The sequence below is a fragment of the Cherax quadricarinatus genome, chromosome 21 (assembly GCF_038502225.1).
Source record: "Cherax quadricarinatus isolate ZL_2023a chromosome 21, ASM3850222v1, whole genome shotgun sequence".
Taxonomy (NCBI): domain Eukaryota; kingdom Metazoa; phylum Arthropoda; class Malacostraca; order Decapoda; family Parastacidae; genus Cherax; species Cherax quadricarinatus.
In genome coordinates, this window is record NC_091312.1 from 13,709,540 (window position 1) to 13,734,539 (window position 25,000).

Below are 25,000 nucleotides of genomic sequence, written 5' to 3' on the forward strand. Positions count from 1 at the left end.
AAGGTGGACAAAGACAGGATGTTCCAGGGAGGGGACACAGAAACATGAGGCCACAATTGGAAGTTGAAGACACAAATGAGTCAGAGAGATATTAGGAAGTATTTCTTCAGTCATAGAGTTGTAAGGCAGTGGAATAGCCTAGAAAATGACGTAGTGGAGGCAGGAACCATACACAGTTTTAAGACGAGGTTTGATAAAGCTCATGGAGCGGGGAGAGAGAGGGCCCAGTAGCAACCGGTGAAGAGGCGGGGCCAGGAGCTAAGACTCGACCCCTGCAACCACAAATAGGTGAGTACAAATAGGTGAGTACACACACACACACACACACACACACACACACACACACACACACACACACACACACACACACACACACAACAATAGTAAGAACACTCGCATCACTACACACCCGCATCACCACACACCCGCATCACCACACACCCGCATCACCACACACCCGCATCACCACACGCCTGCATCACCACACACCCGCATCACCACACACCCGCATCACCACACGCCTGCATCACCACACACCCGCATCACCACACACCCGCATCACCACACGCCTGCATCACCACACACCCGCATCACCACACGCCTGCATCACCACACACCCGCATCACCACACACCCGCATTCACTACACATCCGCATCACCACACACCCGCATTCACTACACATCCGCATTCACCACACACCCGCATCACCACACACCCGCATCACCACACATCCGCATTCACCACACACCTGCATTCACCACACACTCGCACCACCACACAACTGCATCACCACACAACTGCATCACCACACACCTGCACCACCACACACCCGCATCACCACACACCCGCATCACCATACACCTGCATCATCACACACCGGCATCCACCACACACCCGCATTCACCACACACCCGCATCACCACATACCCGCATCACCACACACCCGCATCACCACACACCTGCATCACCACACACCTGTATCACCACACACCCGCATTCACCACACACCCGCATTCACCACACATCCGCATCACTACACACCCGCATCACCACACACCCGCATCACCACACACCCGCATCACCACGCACCCGAATCACCACACACCCGCATCGCCACACACCTGCATCACCACACACCCGCATTCACCACACACCCGCATTCACCACACACCCGCATTCACCACACACACGCATCACCACACACCCGCATCAACACACACCCGCATTCACCACACACCCGCATCACCACACACCCGCATCAACACACACCGGCATTCACCACACACCCGCATCAACACACACCCGCATTCACCACACACACGCATCACCACACACCCGCATCAACACACACCCGCATTCACCACACACCCGCATCAACACACACCCGCATCACCACACACCCGCATCACCACACACCCGCATCACCACACACCCGCATCACCACACACCCACATTCACCACACACCCGCATCACCACACACCAACATTCACCACACACCACATTCACCACACACCCGCATCACCACACACCAACATTCACCACACACCCGCATAACCACACACCCGCATTCACTACACATCCACATTCACCACACACCCACATTCACCACACACCCGCATTCACCACACACCCGCATTCACCACATAACCGCATCACCACACACCCGCATCACCACACACCCGCATAACCACACACCCGCATTCACTACACATCCACATTCACCACACACCCACATTCACCACACACCCACATCACCACACACCCGCATCACCACACACCCACATTCACCACACACCCGCATCACCACACACCCACATTCACCACACACCCGCATCACCACACACCAACATTCACCACACACCCACATTCACCACACACCCGCATCACCACACACCAACATTCACCACACACCCGCATAACCACACACCCGCATTCACTACACATCCACATTCACCACACACCCACATTCACCACACACCCGCATTCACCACACACCCGCATTCACCACATAACCGCATCACCACACACCCGCATCACCACACACCCGCATAACCACACACCCGCATTCACTACACATCCACATTCACCACACACCCACATTCACCACACACCCACATTCACCACACACCCGCATTCACCACACACCCGCATTCACCACATAACCGCATCACCACACACCCGCATCGCCACACACCCGCATAACCACACACCCGCATTCACCACACACCCGCATCACCACACACCCACATTCACCACACACCCGCATCACCACACACCCGTATAACCACACACCCGCATCACCACACACCCACATTCACCACACACCCACATTCACCACACACCCGCATCACCACACACCCGTATAACCACACACCCGCATCACCACACACCCACATTCACCACACACCCGCATCACCACACACCCGCATTCACCACACACCCGCATTCACAATACACCCGCATCACCACACACCCACATTCACCACACACCTGCATCACCACACACCTGCATCACCACACACCTGCATCACCACACGCCAACATTCACCACACACCTGTATCACCACACACCTACATCACCACACACCTGCACCACCACACATCTGCAACACCACACACCTGCATCACCACTCACAATAACCGGTATATGCTCGTCTGGTAGACTCAAAAACTTTGTATTTAAGAGATACATGTGTCTTACCCTCGCAGTATTTAAGAGATACATGTGTCTTACCCTCGCAGTATTTAAGAGATACATGTGTCTTACCCTCGCAGTATTTAAGAGATACATGTGTCTTACCCTCGCAGTATTTAAGAGATACATGTGTCTTACCCTCGCAGTATTTAAGAGATACATGTGTCTTACCCTCGCAGTATTTAAGAGATACATGTGTCTTACCCTCGCAGTATTTAAGATATACATGTGTCTTACCCTCGCAGTATTTAAGAGATACATGTGTCTTACCCTCGCAGTATTTAAGAGATACATGTGTCTTACCCTCGCAGTATTTAAGAGATACATGTGTCTTAACCTCGCAGTATTTAAGAGATACATGTGTCTTAACCTCGCAGTATTTAAGTGATACATGTGTCTTACCCTCGCAGTATTTAAGGGATACATGTGTCTTACCCTCGCAGTATTTAAGAGATACATGTGTCTTACCCTCGCAGTATTTAAGAGATACATGTGTCTTACCCTCGCAGTATTTAAGAGATACATGTGTCTTACCCTCGCAGTATGAGACATTGACATCAATCCTGAGAAAACACAGACACATGATACTGGGATGTCATGAACTATTTCTTCAGTCTGACCTTTAGGATGAGGAAGCGGTGGGAGCTGATTTCATCCACCGTTTCAAAAACAGGTATGACAGGGCCCAAGAGGCTAGAAACAGGGAGGCTGTTAGTGATTAGATAAGAGACGAGGTTAGGAGTCGAGCCTCGACCCCCCTTAACTACAGCTGAGTGAGTACGACCGACACCTCAGCTTGTGGTTTACGCACATACGTACACATGTGCGAATACGCTTTGTTGCGTATAGAGTTACAGTCAATCAGGTGCACATAATTTCCTTTGCGCACATGGCCAAACATACGCGAGTGCACCTTCTCTCTCTCTCTCATTCTTTATACAGTGTGTGTTTATGTGTGTGTGTGTGTGTGTGTGTGTGTGTGTGTGTGTGTGTGTGTGTGTGTGTGTGTGTGTGTGTGTGTGTGTAATACACTGACAGGGCAAACTAGACTAAGTCCTTGTTACCAAATTAGCATCAGTGATAGTGACCCATTATTATTATTATAATCAAGGGGAAGCGCTAAACCCGGAGGATTATACAGCGCCTTGGGGGGGGGATGTGGAAGGCATTCAGGCTTAATTCGGGGAACTGGAGCACAGATCCAATTCCCTAAATCAAGAGCCCCTCACCAACATCAAGGAACCTTCCTTGAGGGGGATAGTGACCCAAATAACTACAGCATTTGTGAGAATGTATAAACACGACAAGACTGGCTACAGCGCCTCAGGTAAACACCCCAACACATCTATTAATTATCGCCTTGACTGACATCAGCAATGCTCTTTCTGACGTCCGGTGGTAGTATGCGTTAGTGGCTGAGTGTGTGGTCTTGTTAGCTGGTAGCGTGGTTAGTGGTGACCTCTGTGAGGGGGGACTGCGAATCTACTTTTTCGAGGTGTAACTCTGAAAAAAAAAATCTGCCTATATTTGCAAAATATTAGTATATTGATAGTTATTATTGACTAAGAGGTTTCGTAATAGAAATATTTATTTACTCTTGTAATGTTTAATTTTTTTAATTCCTTTTAAAACAAATTTTAAATTGATCTTCGTTTTTATATTTTCGTTATTGTTTTGGTGTTTGGCATAGATATATAATTCAGCATAATTCGTCACATGGGTGAAGGTCTGGGAGTGAAGCAACGATCTCTAGTACCTTCGAGCAAGAATCATCTGTCTCTGCACACACACACACACACACACATTCCCCACAAACAAAGAATTCAGTCCCTATTGCCACAGAATATACCAAAATCCGGTTGTGTTGCATGCGTCAAGATGGCAAGCTGGTGCGTTCATGCAGCGACCAGCGCACCGGACTCGGGTTACACAGCTCGCCATATGAAGACTGAAGCATACACACATGCACACTCCGTGACCTGTTTCCCTACACCACCCCGAGCAAGCTGGGTGTGGGAGAGAGATGGGCGCCTCTGAGTGTTGGTGTCGGTGGTGGGGCTGGAGGTGATGGTAATGGTAGTGTTGGAAGTAGTTGTAGTGGTGGTAGATGCAGTTGAGATGCAGATACACGTGTTGATGGTGGTGGTGGTGATGGTGGTGGTGGTGCAGGTAGTTGTGGGGGTGGTGGTGGTGGTGGTGCAGGTAGTGGTGGTGGTAATGACGAGGTGCAGGTAGTGGTGGTGCAGGTAGTGGTGGTGGTTGTGGTGGTGGTGGTTGTGGTGATGGTGTTGGTAATAGCGGTGGTGCGGGTGCAGGTAGTGGTGGTGGTGTTGGCAGTCGCGGTGGTGGTGATGGTGCAGGTGGTGGTGGTGCAGATAGTGGTGTTGGTGGTGTTGGTAGTAATAGTGATGGTGGTGCAGGTAGTGGTGGTGGTGGTGGTGCAGGTAGTGGTGGTGGTGGTGGTTGTGCAGGTAGTGGTAGTGGTGCAGGTAGTGGTGGTGGTGCAGGTAGTGGTAGTGGTGCAAGTAGTGGTAGTGGTGCAGGTAGTGGTGGTGGTGGTGGTGCGCGTAGTGGTGCAGATAGTGGTGATGAAAGTAGTGGTGGTGGTGCAAGCAGTAGTGGTGGTAGTGGTGTAGGTAGTGGTAGTGGTGATACAGGTAGTGGTACAGGTAGTGGTGGTGGTAGTGGTGGTGCAGGTAGTGGTAGTGGCGCAGGTAGTGGTGGTGCAGGTAGTGGTGGTGGTGGTGGTGGTGCAGGTAGTAGTGGTGTTGCAAGTAGTGGAAGTGATGGCTGGACAGGCTACCACCATTCATTACTCTCCTGGAGAAGAATTGTGCTGGTAGCAGAGCAGTGTTGCTGATATTTCCACCAGTGCGCTAGTTGTAATATCTCCTCGTGTACTAGTGGTACTATTACCGCCTTAGTTCTCGTCTCTGTCTTGGTCATCGTCTTCGATTTAATTATATGGGTGTTCAACAGTCCCTGTGATTCCTCAAGGGCTCCTCCACACGACAAACTATCATACGACCAGCACGACACAGTCATATGACCAGCACGACACAGTCACACGACCAGCACGGCAAAATCATGCCACCAGATGATGACGTCTGTGCGCCCTCTGGAAAAGTGTGTGAAGGGGAGAGTGTTAATGTAAACGGGAGACAGAAAGGCAAGGCACAATTTTATTTTGCTCTGTTGGTAGGATGGATTCCACTAGAGGGAAGGAAAGGGAAGGAGAACAAGAGGGAGGGATGGCTGTCTGGCGTTTAGGAAAGACAATAGAGGGGAAAAAAAGGATGGAGAGTAGAAATATAGGAATAATTAGGAATAGTTGTTATATAAAGGAAAACAGGAAAAGAAGGAAGGATACAGAATAAAGGAGGGATGAAGGGAGAGAAGAAGAAAAGAAACGTGAATAATTTCATTGAAATACGAAAGATATTTCGTGTTACATTTCTGTTATTCTGTTATTCCTGTTAAGAAAAAGGTAATAATGGAAAACAGGTGGAAAAGGATGGGAAGAGGATGGGACTATGAGAGGAAAATGGAGGGGGACTGACGTGTGTGTTCGTTACTAGTTATCAAAGGTACTTCTCGATAGACATTTGACCTATTGTGTATTTGTGTATGTATGTGTGATTGTGTACATGTGTGTATGTGAGAGAGAGAGAGAGAGAGAGAGAGAGAGAGAGAGAGAGAGAGAGAGAGAGAGGGACGGAGGGAGCAATAGATAGAGAGAGGGAGACTGCTTTCCGTTAAGATCTGATCTCCTTTCTGAAAGCTCACTGTCATCGCTCAGATTCATGGTTTCCAGCTCTACAACACGCTCCCAACGGGTTCAGCGTATTCCACAAATATCACTACAACCACAACAACAACCACAATAATATCAATAAGAATAACAACATTACGGGAGAAATGTTAAATACTTTCTTCAACACCACAGGTTCTACCACTGTTCTTTTCAGTATCTTCATCTCTTGCTACTACGAAGGTATCAAAACACATTGACGTGATAACGTTCTACATAGAGCGAAACTTTCTCACTAAAAAAACCTTTCACTGCAATTGGATTTTCTTTTTGTCAACATGTCTACAGTGGTCACCTTCGATGAGTTACAACCTATGAGCAACACTTGGGTATCATTATTGTTGAGGAATTAGACACATGTGCAACATCTGGGTATCTTCATTTGTAGATGTTTCGCCATCCAGTGGCTTTATCAATATAATAAAAGGATATAATGTGAAAACTGTAAAATTGTATAGAAAAGATAGGGTAATCAGTCCCTCAGCCTCGGAGCTGGTGAAGATCGCCGTAATCTTAAAGAATCTTCAGATTCCTCGGAGTCTTCAAGAATACGATGCGTGTCACCAACTCCAAGGCTAAGGGACAGATTGCCTCATCGTTTCTATATAGTTCTACATTCTTCACATTATGTCCTTTTATTGTACTGATAAAGCCACTGGATGGCGAAACGTCTACGAATAAAGATACTCAGATGTTGCACATGTGTCCAGTTCTTCATCTTGTCGGTATTATATATCATTCATATACAACATCATTGCTGAAATGTCGTAAAGGTGAAACGTTTGAACAATACAAATATCCAGTTGATGAACACGCATTTCGCTCAACACGTCTCGCTCGGTGTGTCCTCGTCCCACTAAAGCGTCGCAACTCAGGCTGACATATTTCAGTAACTTCACGTATACATCCCATTCTGTGTGGTGGTATACAGAAGAAACACACAGTTTTGTTCCCACCATATAACTACCATACAGTGAGAAACACAGAGTGCGATGAGCCCAGATATTTAAAAAAATATTCGCAGAACAACTTACCTTGTATAAATATACCCAAATACCACATTCTAAAATGACAGGTTATTTACACGAAAGTGTATATACGTCAATGTACGTACTTGTACATATATACTATATATATATATATATATATATATATATATATATATATATATATATATATATATATATATATATATATATATATATATATATATATATATCCTTGTGCATATACTTGTGAGGCGATGTGCCTTGTATTTCGCAATCTTAAGAAGCCAGCATTTATGCTAAATCCGTAGGATCCTTCAACTGCCTGGAGATTGAGTGGTAACCAGGATCAGCAGAGGATCAAACCTCCACCACGTCTTGGGCTGAATAACCCACATGGGTTTAGCTCTTAGCATGAATTATTATTATCTTGTTCCTTTGAACAAGAGCCCATCAACAGCATCAAGGCTTCTTCTCCCTTCCCTCTTGAAGGAAAAAAGTCACTCACCGTTAGACTATTTTGCAAAGGACTAAAGTAAATTTTGTCATAGCTAGGTCAAATAATGGCCCTGATGCTCCAATTTATCGAGAATGTTGAATAATTATAAGAAGTAGGACTGTACCTCAATAATCACTTACCAAAAGTCTAATTAGTTAATAAATTGTATATGAATGAAAGCATACCACGGGTGGGGTTAAAACCCGCTATCAGACCGTCCAGACCGTCGCGTTAGCTACTGGACCAGCTAGCTTGATGAATCTTATTGTAGCTAGCTGGTCCAGAGGCTATCGCGATGGTCTGGAGTTTTGTGACTCTCTGATCGCGGGTTCTAATCCCACCTGTAATGTGGTTTGTTTGCAATCGTGTCATTACGATTTCATGAGTCTTGTATACGAATGGTATACAATACCGACAAGATGAAGAATTAAGACACATGTGCAACATCTGGGTATCTTAACTTCCTAGACGTTTCGCCATCCAGTGGCAATATAATTCAAGGACATAATGTGAAGACAGTAGATCTATATACATAAGACGAGGTTTTAAGATCGTTGATATTAAGATTTATTGACTGCCATGTGACTAATAAGGTCACATCATGCTATGTGTACACTATCATCATTAAAATAAAGATTAAGGTTTACTCTGTTTATACCTATACATGCAGGTACACATTAACAAGTGATATAACAGTGTGGGTCATACATTTTATATATTCACACACACACACACAAATATATACACACGCACAAACATACACACACACACACACACACACACACACACACACACACACACACACACACACACACACACACACACACACACACACACATATATACATATACAGAGAAAGAGAGAGAGAGGTAATACCTCACTATACAGTACACAGTGAGGAAGATATAATAGTTAATCATCACCTTCACTAATGGGCGAGATCCCATCGTACAACAATTCTACTCGTTGTAGCGAGGAAACAACGAGGCCTACCAGATTAATTTACTTCGTTTTCCTTGTACGCGTTGAGCAGAGGTTAAGGTGAGATCACTGGTATTTTGTCCGTTGAAAGACTTGGGGAGCAAAACTCGTTCTCATTTCTCCCGTTGATATATGCACGTAGTAAAGCGAACGTAATTTCCATCCTAGACGTTGAAACATTCGTCATCCTTTTTTTTCACATTTATCTTCATTACTCGACGAAATATTACACAGAAACACCACCATGCACTTTACCTGCGAAAGCAACTCTTGATGCGTACACAGGTACACTCGCTAGGTGTACCCATTAAGCTTAACACGAAGGCTGAATCAAGCGGGCAGGAGTAAGTTTCTTTCAGTAGTGACCAAGGAGTGTCGTCCCGTGAGCTCTGAACTAACTCACAATCTAAGACAGTCACATGTCCATCTGGAGAACTGAAGCAGATATCCCTAGTGATACCCTTGCTTTTTAACCTGAGGTTTCTATTGGTGGAGCTGAAGAGGAAGTACCCAGCAAGGAGGACGTCCAATAGAAACTAGAGAGAGGCGTCGAGCCTTCCTCATGCTTAGTTTCCATTGGCGGAGGGCGGTAGCAAGAGGCGGCAAGGCAGTGGGGGAGTCAGTCAGTGGCTGTGGCGTCATAAACTATTGTTGATGATGGGGTTGGCGGCCAGACTCTGCAGTAATGAAGACTTTGCCGAGCTTGCTAGACGCTGTGGAGCCCTCGCTGCCCCAAGGCTCGAACATGGCCGCCCATCTTGTAAACAAATGAAGATCGACACCAAAACATCAACCCCAGTACTGCAGACAGACAGGGCACAACGGACACCTCACACTTTCTGTTCATTTCTCCCCATTTGGACACGTTGGAGTGCTGATAATTTCGCCGATTTGTATACTAATTTGACTGGTGGAGATGAAAGGAGGTATAGCTGGGACCATAGAGGCAGGAGTGGTGCGCAGATGTGAGCGTCGGACCGGCACCTTCCCTCTCCAGCCTAGCCTTGGTGTCACACAAGGCGTCAGCTCACACAGTTGCATCCACCAGACCTGACCTTGTCTTGAATGACACCTTGATGGAGGGTCCAGTCTTCATAAAACATAACATTCAACACTTCAGAGCCTGATCATACGAGGGAAATCATCGCGATGACTATCACAGAGGGCTAGGAAGGCCTCACTGCTCCAGCCCCCAATATGAGCCTGATATACAACGCATGCATAAAGTTGTGCAGAAGAGGCAAATAAAAATATAACCTGCAAAACTGTTTTCACAAAATGTCCATTCTGCCTTGGCATCTCTTTTGTACCTGTGAAGTTACGATGCTATAGTGAACCTCCAGTTACATACGGTGTATCTTCATACTGATAATATCATGGGAAGAGGCAATTGCTAGTCATGACGATACGGCAAAAACACTCTGACATATCGTGTCTTGATTCTTTCCTGGAGGTGTGGAATGTGTAGGGCTGGAGTTGCTGCTGCTGCTGCTGCTGCTGTTCATATAAGAGCATCCTAGAGGTGCTCATCACATAGGTTCAAACTTGTCCTCATAGTGAGTTACACAATACGCGAATCACTCTTTGTATTGTGTTAATGTGCTCGTTAGAGAAAGAGTGTCGAAATATCATGGTAAATAATAATAATAATAATAATAATAATAATAATAATAATAATGTAAACTGGTAATGAGTGGTCGTTCGCTCTGCACAAATACTGGAATACGTAGCAAGGCTACTCGTTTTAAACAGACGAGGGAAGACACACTCTGTATCAGTAAAGAAAGTGTATCAAGACTCTCAGTGTTAACAGTAACGTTGATGCTGTCTACACTAAGGCAGACGTTGAACTGGAAACAAAGATGAAACACGTGATACTTAAAGAAGTTTAAAGATGACACACAACTGAAGGATTCTAAAGGCAAATAATACGCAACTGGAAGTTTCAAGACGTCTCATAATACGCAACTGGAAGTTTCAAGACGTCTCATAATACGCAACTGGAAGTTTCAAGACGTCTCATAATACGCAACTGGAAGCTTCAAGACGTCTCATAATACGCAACTGGAAGTTTGAAGAAGGCAGGCAATACGCAACTGGACACAGAAAAACAAACAAAAAAATTGCGAAAGTAAAAAAACAATTGTCGATCAAAACGATGGTACATCATAGGGACTACAAACAAACACTTTATTTGCACATCGTTTCGCCGCTGCGTTAACGCAACGTCGTCGATAAAGGATTTCGTGTAACTGCATTTATGTGTTCCAGATTTCTGCCTTTTAAACAGAGATGGCGTTAACAGATAACACAGATAGGAAGAGATAACAGAAAACAACTTAAATGGGAAGAGATAACAGACGACAGCGGAACTGGAAAGAGAAAATAACAGACAACAGCGGAGATGAGAAGAGATGAAGGCTGACATAAATAATGGAAACGTACAAAATACTGATATGTCAGACAGAAGAGGAGAATGTCAGAAAACAGCTGATTGTTGAGGTGATTGAGGAATTATAACTATGAAATTAAGATTTCTTGGTGTATGAGTGTGTATGTACTCACTCAAGTGCTGTACTCGTGTATGTATGTGTGTGTGTGTGTGTGTGTGTGTGTGTGTGCGTGAATGTACAAAGTTGTGTAATCCGTGGGGTCAAGTGTCCATACATTTGTTCACATATGTGTTGAAGGGCCCGTAATCCAAGGAATCAGGGCTACTCTTGCTTGGGTCAGCCTTGATCATGCCTTCTACTCTCCAGTCTCTATATGACTCCCCTTACTTGTTTAGTGTTTCCTCTATGAATATAATTAGAATTAAAATATAACTAGCGAAACACTGTAATAATTATAATAACAACAACAACACTATTAATATTATTAGTAATAATAATAATAATCTTGAATGTTCTCTCGTTCAGCAAATTGTTCCTCTAATTTCGTCTCAGTTAGCCCTATAATATTGGTTTCTTTTCATATACTTTCTCTTTAAGTTCGGGTGGATTCAACGCTCTGTATTATGCCAACTTAGAATCCATAATTTTCTTCTCTAGCTTCCCTCGTTTTAAAAGCTTTTCGTTCTGTTTAGAATACCATTTTTCTTTATCTTATATCACCCTTACAGATTTAGCGCTTAAATTATATATATATATATATATATATATATATATATATATATATATATATATATATATATATATATATATATATATATATATATATATATATATATATATATATATATTCCAGTATCGATAGATGTACCAACAATATCAGGTTTTTTATTTTTTTGCTATTGCATCGGTAAACTGTTTTGCTTTTGTTGAATACTGAGAAACGGGAATCATTCTTCGCTGGTGAAGGAGGGCTCTTGATCCAAAAAATTAGAACTACCTTTCTCTGCCTTGCATCAAACTCTTTTTGCTTGCCGTCTCCGTCACCACCACCACCATGTTGTCAATCTCGTGACCCGCCATGCTGTCAACACTGGCAGCCAGTGTGTCAACAAACACGGTCTTAACCCCCCCCCCCCATCTGTGTGTGTGTGTTTTCGGTGGTTTCTACCCCTTCTTAGTGGTGTTCAGGGTCCTGGGCCCGTATCTCTGAGCATCCCATCAGTGCTTGGAGAACAGCCAAAGAAAACAAAATAAAAAGTCGCACTACCCTGGCTGGAACCGCCGCTATAAAAGCACAACAGCCATCAGAAGAGCACTGTTTCTGACACATACCTGGTGACGTTTGGGCGTCTCCAGGCAGCTGCGGTAACTTCAAGATAACATCTATCCACGACACACTCAGGTGTCCTTCCTTGGTCAGTTAGCGGTTAAATGTTCGTATTTTTATTAGCCTTAATTACTTGAACATTTAAAACTTTTTTATTATTAGCACTTGTATTATACATTTTCGTTATTCATTACCGTACGTGTTATATAGGCGAGGTTGTGACTAGATACGCTTTCTCCTAGGAATATACTAGCTCTTGTTAGCCAGTTATATCATTCTTGTGTCGCCGACTGTGTGAAACTGTATATAATTTATATCAAGAAAGGACTCATTTGTAGTACTTGGGGTTTAGCGCTTCTTTCTGATTATAATAGTAATATAATAATAATTGCAGTACTTATAACACATTGAATCTCAAGTGAGTTTTGCTGCACTGACAATATTTGTAAGTTAGAGCATCAGGCCACAGCACTCGTTGCTTTAATCTTAGGACGAGAACACAGAGGAAGAGAGAAGAGATAAGGCTTTATCTTAACAAATTATATACAGCGGGGGGAAAGTGGAGAATGTATATGCACGGGCTCGCAGTAGACGGAAAAAGAAATGCCTTTCAGAGAGCAGTGAACATGGCTATCAAGGAAGTGGGACATCAAGGGAGTGGGACATCAAGGGAGTGGGACATCAAGGGAGTGGGACATCAAGGGAGTGGGACATCAAGGGAGTGGGACATCAAAGGAGTGAACGCTCCAGAACGGACCGAAATATCTTTTCAACTTAGCCTGTCATGCCCAAGCTTCTACCTTTAGTCACATTCTTCCATCAACATGAAACCTCCTCCGCGTCCGAGCATGTATCTTCACCCACAGACACTGATTGCTGATTAAAACTGAACTACCTGTACTGAAACGTTCCTTCGTTCCTACCACCAGGGAACGTCCACAGCCAGTTGGTGCAGGCGAGACGCAGTTACCTGCGGAGAGAAAATAATGAATGTTAGTGGGATTGTTGATGAACGTTCATCGTGAAAACCAACAATTAAAAAATGTCAATTAACCCATTAATTAGAGATAAAAACCCTTTGATGTTTCGGTCTCAGCAAGGACCATTATCTAGCTCACAACAGACCAAAATGTCTAGGTTTTCATTGCCAATTTGTGAGTATATATATAATATCTTATGTGTGTGAGTGAGTTTAAAAGTATGAGGAATATTTACAACAATATATAAAATATGCCTCAGTAAGCAAAATTTCTTGACATGCTTGAAGGTTCACGCAAACGTATCATGACAAGAAAACCGGAGCGTCCGTGTAACAGGCTGAACCATTTGGATAACAGACGGCCGACTACTTGGATAACAGCGAGTAAGTCGCCTGCACAGCAGAGAGGCGGTTACTTGAACAAGAAAGAGTGGGTCTTTCGGTTAAGAAAGTAAATCCTACGAGTAATAGAGCAGTTGGTGGCTGGAAGAGCACGATATAGCGTTTGTCGGGATTAATCTTCCCGTAGGAGCAGACATCCCTTGAAATTTCTTTGATTATAATAATAATCCCTTGAAGCCCACCAGAGTAAGGAAGGGGTGGGGGGGTTGTTGAAGTATTTTCCCCTCCCCCCACACCCCTCCCTTCCCCGTCTCTGCTATTCCTCATGCGAATTCGCTAAGTCGATTGCTGCTCTAACTCGGCCGAGTGCATAAGAGATCTTCCTCTAATTTATTACACTTAATAGGAATAATGGCCAGCCTAATTAGCATATTCAATATCCTGGCTTTATGCGCATCCATCAACGAAAGTTTTTTTTTCTTCTCCAGAATAATAATGTAAACGATATGTACAGGTAAAGTTTTTTTCCCCCCTTTGGTCTGGTCCATTCAGAGTTCAATCCATTTATCCATCCACTTATCCATTAGTTTATCCACCTCCATATCCATCTATCCAGCAATTTCTCCCAATTTTTCTTAATTTCTGTGGGAAAAGCAAAGTGGTATAAAGACTTTTCTTTGTGAGTATTATATATATATATATATATATATATATATATATATATATATATATATATATATATATATAATGTGTGTGTGTGTGTGTGTGTGTCGTGCAAAATAAAACAAATCAATGATCGTGGCTTAAAAACCAACAGTCGTATTGCCGGTTCAGCAAAGTGAATATAACGAAAAACAAGCATAAATCATTGATTAATCAAATCACAGGACAGGTGGGACTCGAACCCGTGGCAAGCGAGTCTTAAGGGTTTTATTACGTTTTTGTGACTCGTGAATCATTGATGTCTCTTAATACTTCGTAAAGTTTAACTGATCTAATGTAAGTTTAGTAGGCTCAGGATAAATTAAATGATATTCATCACAGCACAATATTGTGTCTTCAGCTAGTTTCGGTGGAAATGTTGCATTTTGGCATCAATTAAAATGAACATAATATATACAAACAAATACATAAAAGAAAATTTGATGAAAGATGCATTAATAAAGCAGTTCTTCCAAATTCACCGATTTCTGTTGTTCGACACACATGTACAGTACATTGTGTGTGTGTGTGTGTGTTCGTGGGAAATAATTTCCCCTAACGGATGATATGAGTGTCTCCCGGCCAGGAGAACGCGTCACTAATCCAGCAGACAGTTCTCTCCTGGGTGCTCCTCTTGTTTCCAGCCATCAGATTCTAGTCAAGTAAATCTCCGACCTCAGATATATACACTGACGCACATGATTACATCTACCAACTTACCAAATGTCTGTCTTTCCCAGAGCTCACCTATTTCATACGATGTTATCAGCCTTCACCAGTCCCAGACTCAAGGAATACGGCACCTTCCTAAAGTCCATGTTAGGGAGTAATCTTAACCTTTCCCTTGAAGACAGTGGATGCAAGCCTCGCTTCCAGTTAGCTTTGGTAGACTGGAAATGTGTACAGCATCCCAAACTACCTCGCTAGCTATCTTATCCTCCTCTGTGGCATCAGACGAATTAAGCAGATCCTGTCAGTCAACCTGGATGAGGTAGCAAGGGTACAAGACCCAAGGTGCTCTACAGCCATTACTGCCTGGAAGACACTCACTATTCCGGTGTTAAAACCAGATGTGACAATGGCCTACAAGCAGTCCAGCCGGGATAGTTTAACTGCAGAAAAGGTGTAGAAAAACGTGCACACTATCGCATTGTCCATGAATGAGATTATATCTGTCTCCCAGCTATGAATGCACATCACTTTAGGGGCTTTCCTCCTGACGGTTCCTATTTCAGAACGGGCTCACGTCTCGACCCGCAGACCCTGAGTATTGCAGTAGCTCTCGGCTCTGCTACCTCAGTTCATACTGAAAACGAGTGTATTTGCGGTAATACACAAGCTGACCAATATGGTCTACATAGTTTAAACTGTCCCGGTTCCAAGGCTAGGCATGAAAACACAGTGAAGTCAGCATCATCATCAGGAGGACATTTGCTTCAGCTATGTGCCCAGTTGAGAGAGTACTCTAATTCGTAGCAACCAGCAACCTCAGTGATCCCGCTAACCGCCGTGATTGGGTCACACTCACACATTGGAACAATGACAAACTTTTAGCATGGGACTATGCCAGTGTGTCCACTTTGACACCAGAATCCCTCATAATGTTAGGCATCAGGGAGGTGCTCCCTGATCACAGGGAAGAATACAAACTCATCAAATATGGAAACTTGGGCCGTCAATGTCAGTATGTTCCAGTAATGTCAAAAACCCTTGGGCCACGACAAGAAACCTGCAACAGACTACCTCAAAGACCCGGGTTCCAGGCTTGTTGACACCACTAAGGACCCAAGGGTTGTCACTTTCCTCTTCCAGCGTCTCAGTGTGGTCATCCAGAGAGAAAATCCTTGCTGCATTGTTCTACTGTATGCATGATTATACCTTTTAGATAAATCAATATATATATATATATATATATATATATATATATATATATATATATATATATATATATATATATATATATATATATATATATTTTTTTTTTTTTTTTTTTCAACAAGTCGGCCGTCTCCCACCGAGGCAGGGTGACCCAAAAAAGAAAGAAAATCCCCAAAAAGAAAATACTTTCATCATCATTCAACACTTTCACCACACTCGCACATTATCACTGTTTTTGCAGAGGTGCTCAGAATACAACAGTCTAGAAGCATAAACATATAAAGATACACAACATATCCCTCCAAACTGCCAATATCCCAAACCCCTCCTTTAAAGTGCAGGCATTGTACTTCCCATTTCCAGGACTCAAGTCCGACTATATGAAAATAACCGGTTTCCCTGAATCCCTTCACTAAATATTACCCTGCTCACACTCCAACAGATCGTCAGGTCCCAAGTACCATTCGTCTCCATTCACTCCTATCTAACACGCTCACGCACGCTTGCTGGAAGTCCAAGCCCCTTACCCACAAAACCTCCTTTACCCCCTCTCTCCAACCCTTTCGAGGACGACCCCTACCCCGCCTGCCTTCCCCTATAGATTTATATGCTTTCCATGTCATTCTACTGTGATCCATTCTCTCTAAATGACCAAACCACCTCAACAACCCCTCTTCTGCCCTCTGACTAATACTTTTATTAACTCCACACCTTCTCCTAATTTCCACACTCCGAATTTTCTGCATAATATTTACACCACACATTGCCCTTAAACAGGACATCTCCACTACCTCCAACCGTCTCCTCGCTGCTGAATTTATCACCCAAGCTTCACACCCATATAAGAGTGTTGGTACTACTATACTTTCATACATTCCCTTCTTTGCCTCCATAGATAACGTTTTTTGACTCCACATATACCTCAACGCACCACTCACCTTTTTTCCCTCATCAATTCTATGATTAACCTCATCCTTCATAAATCCATCCGCCGACACGTCAACTCCCAAGTATCTGAAAACATTCACTTCTTCCATACTCCTCCTCCCCAATTTGATATCCAATTTTTCTTTATCTAAATCATTTGACACCCTCATCACCTTACTCTTTTCTATGTTCACTTTCAACTTTCTACCTTTACACACATTCCCAAACTCATCCACTAACCTTTGCAATTTTTCTTTAGAATCTCCCATAAGCACAGTATCATCAGCAAAAAGTAACTGTGTCAATTCCCATTTTGAATTTGATTCCCCATAATTTAATCCCACCCCTCTCCCAAACACCCTAGCATTTACTTCCTTTACAACCCCATCTATAAATATATTAAACAACCATGGTGACATTACACATCCCTGTCTAAGACCTACTTTTACCGGGAAGTAGTCTCCCTCTCTTCTACACACCCTAACCTGAGCCTCACTATCCTCATAAAAACTCTTTACAGCATTTAATAACTTACCACCTATTCCATATACTTGCAACATCTGCCACATTGCTCCTCTATCCACTCTATCATATGCCTTTTCTAAATCCATAAATGCAATAAAAACTTCCCTATCTTTATCTAAATACTGTTCACATATATGCTTCAATGTAAACACCTGATCTACACATCCCCTACCCACTCTAAAACCTCCTTGCTCATCCGCAATCCTACATTCTGTCTTACCTCTAATTCTTTCAATTATAACCCTACCGTACACTTTTCCTGGTATACTCAGTAAGCTTATTCCTCTATAATTTTTACAGTCTCTTTTGTCCCCTTTCCCTTTATATAAAGGGACTATACATGCTCTCTGCCAATCCCTAGGTACCTTCCCCTCTTTCATACATTTATTAAACAAAAGTACCAACCACTCCAACACTATATCCCCCCCTGCTTTTAACATTTCTGTCATGATCCCATCAGTTCCAGCTGCTTTACCCCCTTTCATTTTACGTAATGCCTCACGTACCTCCCCCACACTTACATTCTGCTCTTCTTCACTCCTAAAAGATGGTATACCTCCCTGACCAGTGCATGAAATTACTGCCTCTGTTTCTTCCTTAACATTTAAAAGTTCCTCAAAATATTCTCGCCATCTACCCAATACCTCCATCTCCCCATCTACTAACTCCCCTACTCTGTTTTTAACTGACAAATCCATATTTTCCCTAGGCTTTCTTAACTTGTTTAACTCACTCCAAAATTTTTTCTTATTTTCATTAAAATTTCTTGACAGTGCCTCTCCCACTCTATCATCTGCTCTCCTTTTGCACTCTCTCACCACTCTCTTTACCTTTCTTTTACTCTCCATATACTCTGCTCTTCTTATAACACTTCTGCTTTGTAAAAACCTCTCATAAGCTACCTTTTTCTCTTTTATCACACCCTTTACTTCATCATTCCACCAATCACTCCTCTTTCCTCCTGCCCCCACCCTCCTATAACCACAAACTTCTGCCCCACATTCTAATACTGCATTTTTAAAACTATTCCAACCCTCTTCAACCCCCCCACTACTCATCTTTGCACTAGCCCACCTTTCTGCCAATAGTCGCTTATATCTCACCCGAACTTCCTCCTCCCTTAGTTTATACACTTTCACCTCCCTCTTACTTGTTGTTGCCACCTTCCTGTTTTCCCATCTACCTCTTACTCTAACTGTAGCTACAACTAAATAATGATCCGATATATCAGTTGCCCCTCTATAAACATGTACATCCTGGAGCCTACCCATCAACCTTTTATCCACCAATACATAATCTAATAAACTACTTTCATTACGTGCTACATCATACCTTGTATATTTATTTATCCTCTTTTTCATAAAATATGTATTACTTATTACCAAATTTCTTTCTACACATAGCTCAATTAAAGGCTCCCCATTTACATTTACCCCTGGCACCCCAAATTTACCTACTACTCCCTCCATAACATTTTTACCCACTTTAGCATTAAAATCCCCAACCACCATTACTCTCACACTTGATTCAAAACTCCCCACGCATTCACTCAACATTTCCCAAAATCTCTCTCTCTCCTCTACACTTCTCTCTTCTCCAGGTGCATACACGCTTATTATAACCCACTTTTCACATCCAATCTTTATTTTACTCCACATAATCCTTGAATTAATACATTTATAGTCCCTCTTTTCCTGCCATAGCTTATCCTTCAACATTATTGCTACTCCTTCTTTAGCTCTAACTCTATTTGAAACCCCTGACCTAATCCCATTTATTCCTCTCCACTGAAACTCTCCCACCCCCTTCAGCTTTGTTTCACTTAAAGCCAGGACATCCAGCTTCTTCTCATTCATAACATCCACAATTATCTCTTTCTTATCATCTGCACAACATCCACGCACATTCAGACTTCCCACTTTGACAATTTTCTTCTTCTTATTCTTTTTAGTAATCTTTACAGGAAAAGGGGTTACTAGCCCATTGTTCCCGGCATTTTAGTTGACTTTTACAACACGCATGGCTTACGGAGGAAAGATTCTTATTCCACTTCCCCATGGATATAAAAGGAAAATTAATAAGACCAAGAACTATTAAGATAAAATCAAAGAAAACTCAGATGAGTGTGTATAAATAAATGTGTACATGTATGTGTAGTGTGACCTAAGTGTAAGTAGAAGTAGCAAGACATGCCTGTAATCTTGCATATTTATGAGACAGACAAAAGACATCAGCAATCCTACCATCATGCAAAACAATCACAGGCTTCGTTTTACACTCACTTGGCAGGACGGTAGTACCTCCCTGGGTGGTTGCTGTCTACCAACCTACTACTTTATATATATATATATATATACATATATATATATGTATATATATATATATATATATATATATATATATATATATATATATATATATATATATATATATATATATATATATATATATATATATATATATATATATATATATATATATGCAAAACAACCACTGTGAAAGAATAGAGAATTCCAAGCGCTTTCGTGACTACTCACATTATCAAGGAACAATGATAATGTGGAGCATGCGGCACCAGTTTGGAACCCACACCTAGCCAAGCACGTTAAGAAACTAGAGAAAGTGCAAAGGTTTGCAACAAGACTAGTCCCAGAGCTAAGAGGTATGTCCTACGAGGAGAGGTTAAGGGAAATCAACCTGACGACACTGGAGGACAGGAGAGATAGGGGGACATGATAACGACATACAAAATACTGACAGGAATTGACAAGGTGGACAAAGACAGGTTGTTCCAGAGATTGGACACAGTAACAAGGGGACACAGTTGGAGTTGAAGACACAGATGAATCACAGGGATGTTAGGAAGTATTTCTTCAGCCACAGAGTAGTCAGGAAGTGGAATAGTTTGGGAAGTGATGTAGTGGAGGCAAGGTCCATACATAGCTTTAAGCAGAGGTATGATAAAGCTCACGGTTCAGGGAGAGTGACCTAGTAGCGATCAGTGAAGAGGCGGGGCCAGGAGCTCGGACTCGACCCCCGCAACCTCAACTAGGTGAGTACAGCTAGGTGACTACACACACACACACACACACACACACACACACACACATACACACACACATACACACACACATATATACACAAGCCACAATACACACGCATACATAATACACAAAATAAATCATCATGTGAGGAACGCAGCCATGATGGCTGCCTATCATTTGAGAACATATGTTTTCTTCAAAACTTGACATAATTGATGATAAGACTAAGATGAACCTGGAACGTATGCAGCCGCCTCCTCATACTAAATCATCGCACTTTTTGCTCATTTTCGCCAAAATATACAGTGGGATCTCCCTGGCCAATATTGAGAGAACCCCCTCCAGAGGTAGAGAGGTAGAGAGAGCGGTAGAGAAGTAGAGAGGTAGAGAGAGAGGTAGAGGGTGAGAGGTAGAGAGAGATATATAGGTAGAGATAGAGAAAAAGACAGACAGACAGAGACAGAGAGACAGAGGGACAGATAGACAGACAGAGAAGTAGAGAGAGAGAGGGATTGAGAGAGAAGGGTAGAGAGAGAGGTAGAGAATTAGAGGGAGAAAGGTAGAGAAAGAAGTAGAGAAAGGTAGAGAGAGAAATGTAGAGACAAGTAGAGAGAGAAAGGTAGAGAGGGAAAGAGAGACGTAGAAAGAGAGGTAGAAAGGGATAAAGAGACGTAGAAAGAGAGGTACAGCTAGAGAGAAAGAGAGAGAGAGAGAGTATTCCAGGTCATGATAGTTACAGTGCTGGTATACCATACACACTTCATCAGAGTGTTACAGGTCTGGGCATAGAAAGGTCCAGATGGTGACAGTTACATGGATGTGAGTCTGCTGCGTTACAGACGAGACTATCAACACTCCCATGATACAAGATGCAACATAGAGGCAACATATTGCTATGGTCAACAAAATGTTACACAGAGGCAACATAATGTTACGCAGACTTTACATAATGTTACACAGAGTTTATATAATGTTACACTCAGTCTACATAACGTTTCACAGTGTATATAATGTTAAACAGAGTCTACATAATGTTACACAGTCTAAATAGTGTTAGACAGAGGCTACATAATATTACGCAAAAGCTACATATATTACATAGAGAATACATAATGTTACACAGGATCTACAAAATGTTACAGAGAGAATACACAATGCTACACAGTGGCTACATAATGTTACACATGGGCTACATAATGTTACTCAGGAGTTACATATTGTTACACAGAGGAGCTACATAATGTTATACAAGGGATACGTAATGCCACACAGAGGCTACATAATGTTACTTAGGGGCTACACAATGTTACACAGGGGCTACATAATATTGCAAAGGGTCTACATAATGATACTCAGGAGCTACATATTGTTACACAGGAGCTACATAATGTTACTCAGGAGCTACATAGTATTACACAGGGGCTACATAATGTTACACAGGCGGCTACATAATGTTGCACAGGGGCTACATAATGTTCCACAGGCGGCTACATAATGTTGCACAGGGAAGCTACATAATGTTACACAGGGGCTGCAAAATGTTACACAGGGGCTACATAATGTTGCTCAGAGGCTACATAATGTTACACAGGGGGCTACATAATGTTGCACAGGGGCTACATAATGTTCCACAGGCGGCTACATAATGCTGCACAGGGGCTACATAATGTTGCACAGGGAAGATACATAATGTTACACAGGGGCTACAAAATGTTACACAGGGGGCTACACAATGTTACTCAGGAGCTACATAATGTTGCTCAGAGGCTACATAATGTTACACAGGGGGCTACATAATGTTACACATGGGAGCTACATAATGTTACACAGGGGCTACATAATGTTACACAGAGGGCTACACAATGTTACTCAGGAGCTACATAATGTTACACAGCGGCTACATAATGTTGCACATGGGGCTACATAATGTTACTCAGGATTTACATAATGTTACACAGGGGAGCTACATAATGTTACACAAGTGCTACATAAAGTTACACAGGGGCTACATAATGTTACACATTGGGCTACATAATGTTACACAGGGGAGCTACATAATGTTACACAGGGGCTACATAATGTTACACAAGTGCTACATAAAGTTACACAGGGGCTACATAATGTTACACATTGGGCTACATAATGTTACACAGGTGCTACATAATGTTACACAGGGGGCTACATAATGTTACACAGGGGAGCTACATAATGTTACACAGGGGCTACATAATGTTACACAGGTGCTACATAATGTTACACATTGGGCTACATAATGTTACACAGGGGAGCTACATAATGTTACACAGGGGCTACATAATGTTACACAGGGGCTACATAATGTTACACAGGGGGCTACATAATGTTACACAGGGGCTACATAATGTTACACAGGGGAGCTACATAATGTTACACAGGGGGCTACATAATGTTACACAGGGGAGCTACATAATGTTACACAGGGGCTACATAATGTTACACAGGGGAGCTACATAATGTTACACAGGGGAGCTACATAATGTTACACAGGGGGCTACATAATGTTACACAGGGGGCTACATAATGTTACACAGGGGCTACATAATGTTACACAGGGGAGCTACATAATGTTACACAGGGGGCTACATAATGTTACACAGGGGAGCTACATAATGTTACACAGGGGCTACATAATGTTACACAGGGGAGCTACATAATGTTACACAGGGGAGCTACATAATGTTACACAGGGGGCTACATAATGTTACACAGGGGCTACATAATGTTACACAGGGGCTACATAATGTTACACAGGGGAGCTACATAATGTTACACAGGGGCTACATAATGTTACACAGGGGAGCTACATAATGTTACACAGGGGCTACATAATGTTACACAGGGGAGCTACATAATGTTACACAGGGGCTACATAATGTTACACAGGGGAGCTACATAATGTTACACAGGGGCTACATAATGTTACGTAGGGGCTACATAATGTTACACAGGGGAGCTACATAATGTTACACAGGGGCTACATAATGTTACACAGGGGAGCTACATAATGTTACACAGGGGCTACATAATGTTACATAGGGGCTACATAATGTTACACAAGTGCTACATAATGTTACACAGGGGCTACATAATGTTTCTTAGGGGCTACATGTTGCAAAGGGGCTACATAATGTTACACAGGAGCTACATAATGTTACACATTAGTTACATAATGTTACACAAGGGCTACATAATGTTACACAGGGGGCTACATGTTAAAAAAAGGCTACATAATGTTACACAGGGGCTGCATAATGTTACACAGGGGGCTACATGTTAAAAAAAAGCTACATAATGTTACACAGGGGCTACATAATGTTACACAGGGGCTACATAAAGTTACACAGGGGCTACATAATGTTACACAGGGGTTACATAATGTTACACAGGGGCTACATAATGTTACACAGTTGACTACATAATGCTACACAGGGACTGCATAATGTAACACAGGGGCTACATAAAGTTACACAGGGGCTACATAATGTAACACAGAGGCTACATAATGTTACACAGTGGCTACATAATGTTACACAGGGGCTACATAATGTTACACAGGGGCTACATAATGTTACACAGTGGCTACATAATGTTACACAGGGGCTACATAATGTTACACAGTGGCTACATAATGTTACACAGTGGCTACATAATGTTACACAGGGGATACATAATGTTACACAGTGGCTACATAATGTTACACAGGGGCTACATAATGTTACACAGGGGCTACATAATGTTACACAGTGGCTACATAATGTTACACAGTGGCTACATAATGTTACACAGGGGCTACATAATGTTACACAGTGGCTACATAATGTTACACAGTGGCTACATAATGTTACACAGTGGCTACATAATGTTACACAG

General features: G+C 42.7%; 1 protein-coding gene across 3 annotated transcripts in view; it reads right to left on the reverse strand.

Annotated features, from left to right (window-relative positions):
• LOC128689004 (protein O-mannosyl-transferase TMTC2-like) overlaps window positions 1-25,000 on the reverse strand; it is a 384,274-nt gene that overhangs the window by 152,821 nt on the left and 206,453 nt on the right. The window contains exon 1 of one of the 3 annotated variants that reach the window (XM_070087234.1): window positions 9,230-9,412. The exons of the other annotated variants lie outside the window; for them this stretch is intronic. Within the exon in view, the coding sequence (XP_069943335.1) occupies window positions 9,230-9,282 (53 nt within the window). The 5' untranslated portion in view covers window positions 9,283-9,412. Of the gene's footprint in view, window positions 1-9,229; window positions 9,413-25,000 lie in introns of those variants that run through there. 3 annotated transcript variants of the gene reach the window in all.